General features: G+C 30.4%; 1 protein-coding gene across 4 annotated transcripts in view; it reads right to left on the reverse strand.

The window, feature by feature from the left end:
- LOC130897369 (tolloid-like protein 2) overlaps window positions 1-13,173 on the reverse strand; it is a 246,522-nt gene that overhangs the window by 116,797 nt on the left and 116,552 nt on the right. The window contains exon 4 of one of the 4 annotated variants that reach the window (XM_057806195.1): window positions 2,025-2,048. The exons of the other annotated variants lie outside the window; for them this stretch is intronic. Within the exon in view, the coding sequence (XP_057662178.1) occupies window positions 2,025-2,048 (24 nt within the window). The remainder of the gene's footprint in view (window positions 1-2,024; window positions 2,049-13,173) is intronic. 4 annotated transcript variants of the gene reach the window in all.

Here is a 13,173-nt window from a genome sequence, read left to right on the forward strand (position 1 = left end):
TGGAAAAATTTGTATCGAAATGGCTAAATTTTTAAATGAGGAATGAGGAAATAAGGTTGTCCTAATACAACTTATAACGGTATGGTTTGCGAAACTTTCCCATTACAAATTATTTTATTGTGAACCAAATTAACGATTCTTGTGGGCATTATTTATAAATTTGTTAATATGCAGGAAGACAAACCTATTGAATATTATTTACTTAATTTTAATAGCATGCCAACAGTTAGAATAAATTGTCCATCTGAGTATTTTAATATCTGTTGAATGTTTCATTATTTATTTTGCACTCAACGTAGTTCCTACTGATCAGTATCTGATCTGATTATCAGATACCGTCCCTTAAATGGTTATACCTGGGTAACAACTCAAAATAATTCATCCAAATTTATTTCATGTAATAGAGAAAGATTAAATAATGTACCTCTACCCCCCAAACCAGAGTTGACTAAGTGATGAACTTGATTGAAAGTTTCAATCTTTTATGTTGAACAGTTCGGGACAGTTAAGGAATTTCTTCATTAGAAAATCCACTAACCTGTATCAGATTGCATTACAGTTTTGTAATAAAAACTACAATTTATTCAGAAAAACAGAAAATGTTAATAGAATCCGCTGAAATTATAAAAGAATTGAATCAAATATTTCAAATGAAATTGCTTATCTACAAAATGAAAAACCCTCGAGACAATTAAAGGAATTTTGGATGGAAACTTTGAAATTGATGTAGGTTTAGAATTTTCCGATTTAAGGCACTTTAAATATGCTCCAGTAGATACTGGGAGAAGCTTTTCCAATTATAAAAATGTATTGTCAGATAAAAAGTACGATTTACTTGGAAAATCATGTCTACTTACTCTGAAGACGATAACTTGGTTATCGAAACGCGCGTCAGATAATGTAATTGTGAATAGTGTAAACAGTATATTCAATATAGATTTTATCATAAAAATTTTTTCGACATTCGTAGTAAAGGTCGCATAGTTTTTAATATTTGTTTTTGAGGTTTCCAAAAAGGCTTTTTGGAAAAATATCTGGATTATTCTATCGTTCTATGAACATAACAGGAATCAGAAAATAGCGGCGAAATCCATTAATTACAAAGAAAAACACATTTTCAGTTTTCCAGGAATGTGCCAATGAAAACCCAAGTATTTTTCCAGGAATAATAAGTACTTTCTATACTCTTTTAGTACATCAAAGGCAGGAATCATTTTTTGGTGGCCGATGGTTGTTTTGGAGACAACGTTAATGTCAGTAAATAATAGCAGGTAACTTTTGTCATAATCAAATTGAGATACGTGTGATTCAATTTGTACCTAAACTGACCAAAAGAAAACAACATTTTCATGTATTTCAATATAAATCGCCTCCGAAATAGAATCACTTCGAACAACACAAACATTCCAATACTTTATTCAATTTTCTATCTAGTCGTTATAATTCTCTATAGGGATAGCTCTCAATATCTTGAACGTAATACTTTTTATAGCTTGAATGGAGTCATGGCACATCCCCGGAAGCGGATTCAATTTTGAGAGAGAAAGAAGTCACATTGGAAGATTCACTTATCCTTTAAAATCAATTGATGATTTTCTAAAAACATAGTTGTTACATAAATTCCTAAGTAAATTGCACCCGTAAACAAATGTGGAATTATTTGTTTCAGCCTTCATGAAAGTTTTTCGATTCAAAATAATATTATAGCAAACTTGCAACATTGCAACAAGAAATTATCAAATAAACACAATGAAAATCTCATGAATGAAAAAGTGTTTCTTTATTGAATTCATCACTATAGATAGAAATAAGTTTTTTCAGAAACATGCCAACTTATCAGCATATCTAAGCTCTCCCTTCCCCAAAAGGTAATATGGATTGTGTGGAAATATTATATGTTAGAGCAGCTCTTTGTAATTTGAGAACTGTATGAATGAAATGAATGATGAAGGTAAAGATAGTTTAACTCAGTTCTACTTGAAGTTGAATGATATTTGGAAAGAGAGATGTTGACTTTTACTCACCAGGATAACGAACAACCCAAGTTCCTAAAAACAAAAATGCATGAATGAATAGAATAGCAAGAAATGGAAATATTTGTTTTTGGTATATTGGTTCCATATTAGTTAAATATATTCTAATCAAGGATTATATTCAGAAAATTTAAAATAATGCTCATGGAAAAGCAAACGAGATAGAAATGGACTGTTTATTAACGAAATATGAAAGCTTAGGTATTGTCCAGGAGGCAACCATGGTAACGAGAAAATATTTCGTTTATTTATCATTTAAAAACTTTTTGTTTCCAAGTTTTAAAAATAATGTATTGTTTTAGGAGTTCAATAATAAAGTAACATGAATTTTAGTGTATAGTCAAAAGATTGATACTAGGCATTTATGCCTGTTTGATCTTATTTAATTATACGTCTGCTTTAAGTGTTGTATCATCAAACGTTGGGCAGACATTGTATTGCTCTGGCAGGACATCTAAGATCGACCATCAGCCATATCTGAGGAATGGATTATATTAGAGCTTTAAAGAAAAAAAAAATTAACAAAAATGGCACAGAAAAAAACAAGTGGAAATTATTTTTAGAATTATAGGTCCACCACTGGAGACCGTATTTGAAAACATAAAAATTAAAAAGCAAAATTTTTGAGATCTACCCAATTTAGTGGCACTTTATTGACGACAATCTAATTCTTTGAGAAATTTCGCACATTTTTCATTCACAAAGTTCAGAAGAAGGTAGGAAACATGTTATGAAAAAATACCTGTGAGTAGGGTTCTGGTTGGTCGGTTTTTATAAACCTGATTTTTTTTAAAAAAGCTTTTGTCCATCAATACAAAATATATGAAATCTAAGCAATTTAATCATCAACGTTAATAGAATACGTTGTTTCATAGGTTCATAGAAATAAATATAATTTAAATAAAGTATTGAGAATATAACTAAATTATCATCAACAATAATTTTTACTTGAATACCAAGATTTATTTCAAATTATAGTTTAATATATGCATGTATTATATGCAGTTTGGAACTAAAATGCTTAAATTTCATTTCTTTGTATAGTTTTTTAAATCATTTGTATACATGGGTATAGAAAACAAATATTATATTTTTACTTATTTATTTTATTTATATTTGTTTAAAACAAAATGTTTCAGAATAAGCGACAGTCAAATGTGTTTTAACATTGGTATCAACTGAACAAAGATTTCGTTGATCCAAAAGTCAAATTTTTGTAGCACACTTTCCTGTAGTATTCCAGGCATATTGGCTGGTCACATTTTATGCATTTATAACTTGTCTTCCTCTCCATTGATGCTTGACACTTGAAGCAGGTTTTTCTTTTTTCTTTTTTTTTCTAGCTTGTCACTTGGGATGCAGCCATGGCTAGGTTTTGAGGATCTTCGTTCCCAACATATGCTTGTATGGTAACCCCGATGTCATATGTCTGGTCATATGTGGCTTTATGAGCTCCATTAGTACGTCTAGTACGAATAGGTATCTAGTCACAAGAGGATTAACTCGAAATGAAAGGTACAAGATGAAGGAGTTGATGGCTCCGGTAAGGCGGCTCACAGCCAACTGAAGGCTACAAATATCAATTGGCGAGAAATTATGGACAGCTACTGAGAGGGAGAAAGTGAACGAACTATCAGGGATGCCAATGTCGAAGAATCAAATTTTCCGTCCGGTCTCAGAGACCGGTGATACGGTTAAATTTCTTTTTTCTGTTCCGTGATATCTTAAGAAATTTGTGAACTGCAAGAATTTTTCTTCAAACATACATTAGGCTGGTTCATCCAGACGGTTATTAAAAATTTATTCTGGATAGGAAGCTCTTACATTGGCCTATCTGCAGTACTTTGAACTATTCTCATCATAATTGACGCCAATTGACGTAATAACAATAAGAACAAATCGTTACGTAAAACATATAACAAATATAGTTTTGGTACCCTAGGGTGTTCAAAATGTCGCGGATCATTTTCTATAGATAAAAGCAGTAGCTGACGGGTAAAAAGAAAAGCAGTTTCAGTTTCTGCCAATAAAATATTATATATTACCTGTTTTATAAATAGTAAAGGCCGTAAGACACATGGAAGTGCTTCGTTGTTACCAAATGAATAAGGACTCCGAATGCTTCAATCTTCGTGGTTCTAGAGAATGTTTTACCCTGAACCCATTATTTTTTATTACTCAATAACTACAATATAATAACTTTCATATCAATTTTAGTATAATAATCTCAAACTTTAATATTTACGCAGTTATCATTTACTTGAGAAAAATCAATTCTATTTAACGTACGATAATTTAAATTGTCATAAAATGGCCGTACAGTAAATTAACCATGTTGTTACAATTAAACTTTGATGCAATGCCATTTTAGATATGATTAAAATTTGATACAAATATAGATATGTTACTGTTTTACTGAAGTAGTCACCTATGTTCCCTCAAAATATTTCGGACGGTAATTGGAAATATTCCCAAGGTTATGGGCGAATGAAGATAAACATTCACGTACCCTACCACATTAACAATATTTTTTACTTCTGCGTGGTTTTCGATTCACACTGTACATTTCTTGTCATGCAGACTTAGTATACGAGTCGGAGGAAAACTCCTCTGCTGTGATATCGACTGTAGTAACAAGTCAAACGCTTCCTCATATTTAAGAATTATATTTCTTTAAAACAGAATCTAATAGCTGCAATAACTAACTAATAACGAGATGATTTTTGACAAATGTGTGACAGTAATAGTTCACTTGTTGCCAACAGGCAATTCATTCTATATCATACCACGATCACGGCCTTCTTATTTTGTTTTCATTAAGCATATTTACCATTATAATAAATGTGAATGTAAGTTTAATTGTTTCTTTTTAATGCTTTCACGCGAAAGCTTTGTGTACATATATTCTAGGAGGTATTATAAGTAACATAGGATACTTGTTGGGAGAAAAAAAAATTGCGAATGATAAAAAAGTAATTTGTCAAAAAATCTTGAAATCTAGCTTCTTCAACGCCATCTAACAGTCCAATAATGAAGTTCCAGCCCTGAGTACTGTAATACCGTTGCACAGTATTACCGACGGTCACGTCAATATCCAGTCTATGGAGGGTAGAGGTAAGGAGAACCATCTCTGTGCTACAGAAAGTGTCAATCAAATTCTTTACGTTAGGGAGGCGCTAGTATCGCATGAGTGTAAATTTTAAATGAAGCGCTAGAAATTCAAGAATAAGGACAGAGAAAGAAAGGAGTGATAATTGACACTTTCTTTCCAGAAATTCACAATAATTAATTAATATTCAGCGTTATCTGAAAGTACCTTTTCTAGGATAAATTTTCAAAATTATTTTGTACTACGTGAATAGTTTAGATTTTGTATCCTATAGGGGAGCGGGGGGCACGTTGTTACAGTGGTAAGAAGTTACACGTGTTTTTTACCGGGATTTTAAACTCTTTGATGGACATAATATTGGACTCATTCATTTTCTTATAAGGTTCTGTGCGTTTGTCCCGATTTCAACCAAGTAAGTGAAAAAATCATTTACGAAATCTTGATTCCTGATGAGTATATTTTTTATTTTGTCAAAATGCTTAACCTTGAACGTTAATAATATATCTAATTTACAATATTGTTTTATTCTATTATCGATATCCATTGCATTAATTGCAATTATGATGAAGACTGATTTAATATTTATATGTGATATTGTTACCTACCTCTATAAAAATTACTATATATCTTCCTATAATTTAAGTGCCTTAAAAATTTTAGAAACCAAAGTAGCTTAGTTTGCCAAAAGTTTATTGAAATAACTAATTAAGAAGTGAAAGTGAATAATTCAATTACTACAAGTTGTTATTCGCAGACTAAGTCTGTGTTTTTATATAAGATTTAAAAATGTTCCTGCCAAAGTGACTGTCTATAAAAAAAACTTAAATAATTAACATAATCGATATTATAATAAAAAGCCGTGAGCAGCAGAACTCCATCAAGTCGAATTTTTCGTCGAATGAAGAATTTAACTAATACACAAACAAATCTTTCCATAAAATGAATTTCTTGGAAATGATATCAATTCTCAATCTTATTTCTTTATATGGAAAATGGAAAATTTGCTATTCCTCAATAACTTTTCATTCCACAAGTTAACTCTCTCTCTCTCTCGATTGAAAATTCATAATTTCAATAGACCCGGTGGTCTTGAACCCTCTTGTTCAATTCCAATTGACAACAAAGAAAAAATTGCGATAATGACAAGGAATTTCGAAAATGGGAAGTAAAAAAAATCACCCTAGCAACGATCATACTCGTATTATTCATTAAATAGGAGGCGGTCCAGTTCAACAATTACAACGATCAAAATGATTTCGGGCGTTTTGTGCTAGAAGAAGAAAACTTTGAACTTGAGGAAGACAATTCTTTCAACATCACCCCTACTTGCATGCGAAGTTCGAACCCTCTAGTTAAACTTTTTCTGGCCAAAAAATAAGAAAATATAAAAAAAATGACCATAAAATTGAGAGGGGCGGAGATGGAAAGTTTCGACCTTAGACAGTAAATCATCTCGCAACTAATTGAACCTACATGTGAAATTTCATTTTTCAGTCGCTTTTCGTTTGACCTGCAGAGGTGAGCAAAGGTCAAAAACCACTTTTTTTGCACTGCGACCCCTCGAAATATTGATTTGTTTTCAACTCTAATAACATCAATCCGCCGCCAAAAAAGCCATGTATGCTAATTTTGAACCAAATTAGACCCATAGCATTTGCTCGAGAGACGAAAATAAGAATTGTAGCTTAAACAGATATATATATATATATATATATATATATATATATATATATATATATATATATATATATATATATATATATATATATATATATATTGTTATGGTATGAATATATCCAAAATAAATTATTAAATAATAATAAGATATAAATAAAGCAATAAGTTCAGTTTTGTTATTCGGTTACTTAGAGCAGTTTATCACAATAAAATAAATAACATTCTTTATATTAAGTTTTGACCAACACTATAATCTAAATTATTATTTAATTTTGACAAATCCTGTATATTCAAAGAATTTAATCCATAAATTGACAGATAAAACAGGAGCACCAACTTCAAAAATTTGTGTGACATACCAACATAAATTTTAAGGTTATAAATGATAAAATATAAAAATTTTGACAACTGCAATGATAAAATTAATAACATAGGAATGAAATAAATACAACAAAGAAATTATAGAATAATATTATTTGAATAAAGTCACAATAATTTAAAAATTTAGAAATGACAATTCTTTCAACATCACCCCTACTTGCATGCGAAGTTCGAACCCTCTAGTTAAACTTTTTCTGGCCAAAAAATAAGAAAATATAAAAAAAATGACCATAAAATTGAGAGGGGCGGAGATGGAAAGTTTCGACCTTAGACAGTAAATCATCTCGCAACTAATTGAACCTACATGTGAAATTTCATTTTTCAGTCGCTTTTCGTTTGACCTGCAGAGGTGAGCAAAGGTCAAAAACCACTTTTTTTGCACTGCGACCCCTCGAAATATTGATTTGTTTTCAACTCTAATAACATCAATCCGCCGCCAAAAAAGCCATGTATGCTAATTTTGAACCAAATTAGACCCATAGCATTTGCTCGAGAGACGAAAATAAGAATTGTAGCTTAAACAGATATATATATATATATATATATATATATATATATATATATATATATATATATATATATATATATATATATATATATATTGTTATGGTATGAATATATCCAAAATAAATTATTAAATAATAATAAGATATAAATAAAGCAATAAGTTCAGTTTTGTTATTCGGTTACTTAGAGCAGTTTATCACAATAAAATAAATAACATTCTTTATATTAAGTTTTGACCAACACTATAATCTAAATTATTATTTAATTTTGACAAATCCTGTATATTCAAAGAATTTAATCCATAAATTGACAGATAAAACAGGAGCACCAACTTCAAAAATTTGTGTGACATACCAACATAAATTTTAAGGTTATAAATGATAAAATATAAAAATTTTGACAACTGCAATGATAAAATTAATAACATAGGAATGAAATAAATACAACAAAGAAATTATAGAATAATATTATTTGAATAAAGTCACAATAATTTAAAAATTTAGAAATGACAATTTAGTAACTAACTTTTAAAATAAATATCATTGGTTAAAAAAAAAAAAAAAAAAGTTTGTTTAAAAAAAAAAAGAATGAAGAAAAAAATCAACAACGAGACTTTTATTTTTTTGCAAGAGAAAAAAGAGTAAAATAATTTAATTGAAAATTAAAAAAAATTAAAATCTTGATATAAAAGGCATAAAATATTCAAAGGATTGATAATTAATAATTGTATAAGTGTAGTAATAAGAAATTAGTGAAAACAATTAGATAAAGTGAAATAAGTGAGAATACTCACAAAGGGACAATTTCCAAGATAAAGAAGTTGTGAAAAGGAAAAGAACAGGAGTGGAACTACAGCGGAGTATCTGTTTATTCTGCAAGGCCGTAACAATTTCCAATTTAAAAAAAAAATAAAAAATAAAAATACAACATAACAAACACTTAAGGTACTGTTCTATTAAGTTTAAGTATTTCTTTTAGTATATAATATTTGAGTTCACATTTCCATATAATTTAGTTTTATGAGTGTAATTATGAGTATGAATGAATGAATGAATGTTTGTAAAATAAAATAATTGTAATAGCTAATTAAGAAATTGTATATTTTGAATATTTTATTCATTATAAAGAACAGACTCGGTCTTAAAACTATTATAATCTGACCTTATAACCATAACAATTTATCGCAATAAAATTTTTTTAATTTGACCTCACAATATAATACCCTGAGAATAAAAAAAATAATAACATAATAAAATAAAGAAATTCAAATAATTATTAATGGCGCCCAAATTAAAAATCTGATTTTATTTAAAATAAAATTTATAAAAATAAACATTACACAATATTAATACCATAACAATATATATATAAACTACAGACATTCGAAAAACCATCATAATCGTGTTCAGGAGGTCTCAAAACATGGGAAAAATGATGTGCCCCCCATTTTTCTTCTAGTCATGCCTACCGTAATAGTCTAATTTTTCCTTGAAAAATTCGACTAATTACTCATAAATGCTAGAAGACTGTATAACGTGTATCACTGATGATTTTGTTTATTTATCTACCATAATATCGTACCCCGATGATGTAACAACTAGCCCCAATTCCGGGGTAAGATGTTACAATCTACTTGTTTAGTTAAATTTTCCTTTGTGAAAAAATTATATAAATTTTAATAATTTCTCAGTCATATTTTAATAGCTAAATAGACATACTAACATTACAAGTAATCAAATGTAAAATTTATTTGATATCTTTTGTCATATTAACAACTATCTAAAAATTGTAACAATGTGCCACCCGCTTTCCTACTTCACTCTATCTAAAATAACTAAGTTCATATATGATATCTCGTCCGACAGGAGCGCCGTTCTGGTCAAATTTTGAATTATAATTTACCGTCTACAAGCGGACAGTTTTTAAGTTTTAAAATGTCCGTCTGTCTGTGTGTTTGTACACTTTTGTTTGGAACTTCGCTTCGCGGCTGCCTTCAGCGTGATTTGGGCAACATGTGAGTAAGTACCTAGAATGTACTCGTATTCGATATTAAGTCGTTTCCATGGAAAAATTAATAGATCAAAAAATGAGTTTAGCCATAATTGAGGTCGCAAGCGCAGAAGTGGCCTAGGCTAGAAGATAATGATGTAATAGATATTTACGATATAAGTGTCGTCGTAAAGATTCATATTACGAAACGAGATGGGAAATTTGTCAAACGAGGCCGTTAGGCCGGGTTTGATAACCCATTGAATATCATAATATGAATTTACGATACGAATATAGTACATTATTTTACCTACTACCAATAATGTTAATTATTTACTCAAAATTAGTCAATATTCCTGAAATTAATGATATTAGAATCATGTAACAAGCAAGCGCTGCGCTCATTGTTGATTTATTTTACGAACTATCACTAGTGCGGGAAAGTAAAATTATGCAAATTTCGACCTTATTAGATAGTTTTTTACTTCGGAGATTATAACTATTGTTACTACAGGTAAATAAATATTTACAAAATAGTCCATCAAATAAAATTTAAGCCTTTTCTAGCTTTTTGTAGCATTTTTAATTTTTTAAAATATAATACAGATATTTTTTATATAACCATGTAATTGTTACTAAAACGTCAAAGTTGTTCAAAACGTCTTTGAAGTGACCGAATAAGTGCAATCTTCTTCTAAATTAAACCACATTAAACCGAATCCGATACAAGAATATTAATGGATTCATCCGACGAAGAACTTCCCGAAGTCATTTTGAAGGCTGCAAATGAAACTAATTCCGAGCTGTTACCTGCCAAATGACTTAAAACCGTTACCGTCCCCGTCATCGTCATCTTTATGCGACCTGCAACCGATGCCATACTCATCGACGTCATCTACCTTCCAGTTGAAACCAAATAACTCCACTGGACCGACAATTCTTACTAGTCTACAGAATACAACAAATTGTGTTTTCGATATTAATATTTATAATAATTAGTAGTTTTTAGTTAAAGTTTTGTATATTATTTTGTTTGTTGGAATAAAATAATTTTAGAAAAATGGGTTGGTATACTTTTTTGTATAAACGGTCGTAGGAAAAATAATGTTCTTAACTCATGCGTAAAGTGTCTTTCCCGCACTTGACCGCTTGCCCGAACTCCGCTCCGCGTCGTTCGGGACAACTGCAGTCGCGTGCGGGAAAGTATCACTTTCCGCACTTGTTAGGAAAATAACTATTCTCAACCAATTGGTATCAATACTTTTGGGCGCAGTCCAAAAAAAATAACAACGTTTCTGGAGCTACCAAATCCATATACACAATATACTTGTCACTGTTTTAGAAGATCGTCACCATACCTACTTGCTGATGCTGGTGTTGATATGGACATTTTGAAGAGACATGGTGGATGGAAATCCAGCTGGAATAAACATCACTAATTGTATAGGTGTTGTGTTTAATTATTATAATAAATGAGGCTTAATTTTTTATTCATGAGTTCTTTCCACTAGTGCGGTAAAGTATCTCATTACGAAGCTCATATTAGTATCGTAATGTTTGATATTACATATTGGTAGTAGGTAAAAAAATTAACATTCATAAACTAGCATCTGTTTATTAAGTTAGGCCATTATGACCAAGAATAAAAATCAATATCACCATTAATATCTTTATTTTTGTTACACCATACAGCAATAAGAATTAAAAAACAATTAATAATTTTGGTCATCGAGGTTGTCAATAGAAATCTCATCAATGGCTGTTGAAGATGTTTTCAAATTGCTGTAAATATTATGATGAATTGTGGGTATGTAAGACAATAACTCTATTAAATCTCTCTTTTTGTTTTCACAGATTGGGTGAGTAATGGGATATAAAAGTTCAAGATTTTTAATGATAACAGTCATATCTTGATTCCACCAAATTTATACAGATGGTACTATCAATTCGCGCAACAAATGGTAGGCAACAAAGGTAGTGTGTGTTTCATTCAACGACACAGATAAATTGTTTTCAGTTTCGAAATCATTTTTCAGGTTTTCAGTGATAACTGATAAAATAAACTTTTTGTCAATTTAAAAGTAAGTAATAAATTACTGGTGATATACATTTTAATAAGGTTGATGAATGAAAACCACTTCTAATAGCGATTTATTGTTTTTTGGGAAATACAATGAAATGAATGAATTCGTCACACAATATTTAGATTAAAGAAGGTTTTTAGTAAGTATTATACTTTCACATTACTCGAATGCACTTAACTGTGAATATTCGAGCGCAACAGTGATTTTTTCTGATTTATTGCTACAAATTGGCGAGGGTAGATATCCGGAAGAAGATGGTAAAATCGTTTTGCCTGATAGTTTATGCCTTAAGGTTGAGTCATTACCAGACCTCATTTCCGCTGTTCATGGCAATGAATTTCAAACTCCGCACGCAAACTCTTGGCTTTGCGAAAGAACCATATTGACTCCTCGGAACGGTCGAGCTGCCGATATAAACTTACAGATTCTCGACAAAATTGAAAGAGAATCTGTTGAGTATATCTCCATAAACCGAGTTATGGAGCAAGACGACTCGACGAATTTTCAAATTATTTGAGGCCTTCCTTCGCATATTATTAATTTGAAAAAAGTTACAATTATATATAAGTCACCAATTCCCGATTAGTTTTTGTTTGCAATGAATATCAACAAAGCACAGAGGCAGACTCTACACGTTTCAGGGGTGGACCTTGGTGTAAGCTCTTTCCCGAGTAAGTGAAGCAAATAAATTATTTGTATACATCTCGACAACAGGATTAAGCCTACGGTATCCGCTGCCCGGGTGTAAGAACAAAATATGCCGACCAATTAGCGTATCTAGTCGAAATTTAATTAGTGAGATGTGATATGAGGTAAATTTTTAGTCTAGTCGGATAGAAAAGTACCTAATATTCTGTCGTTTTTGCGGCAAGCCGCTTATTCTTTATTATTACCTATTTATTATCTTTTTTACGCCGCCCGAACTCTCAACGCACTATTTTGGTACTGTTGTAATAATAAGAAAACAATATTTCGGAGAAATGTCGCTATCAAAGAAAGACTAAATATTTTTTGCATGATGAGGTTCTGTTATTTTTTTAAACCAGGTGCCATGCTTGCCAAGATTTGTAAGTGTAGTTTTTGTTCAATATATTGCTCTGTTTATATCAAACATTAATTTTTCTATCCTTGAGTTCATAAAACCTTTATTTACGTGAACGCATCATAGAGTAGGCATGCTATAGGCGCCCATACAAGTGGAAGCGAGTGGCCTATAGAAAAAGAGAGAATAATTTATGTATTGCTGTCTCTGTCTAATGACGCATGCGCGTTGATTATATTTCGTGTCAGAACATGAATTGAAACAGAATAAGATCTTTCCTGCAGTACTGTTGATAAACTAAATTTATTGCAATGAAAACAATTGTATATTTCCCAAGTAATATTCAATAAA

This window comes from Diorhabda carinulata, chromosome 8 (assembly GCF_026250575.1).
Source record: "Diorhabda carinulata isolate Delta chromosome 8, icDioCari1.1, whole genome shotgun sequence".
In the NCBI taxonomy this organism is placed as follows: domain Eukaryota; kingdom Metazoa; phylum Arthropoda; class Insecta; order Coleoptera; family Chrysomelidae; genus Diorhabda; species Diorhabda carinulata.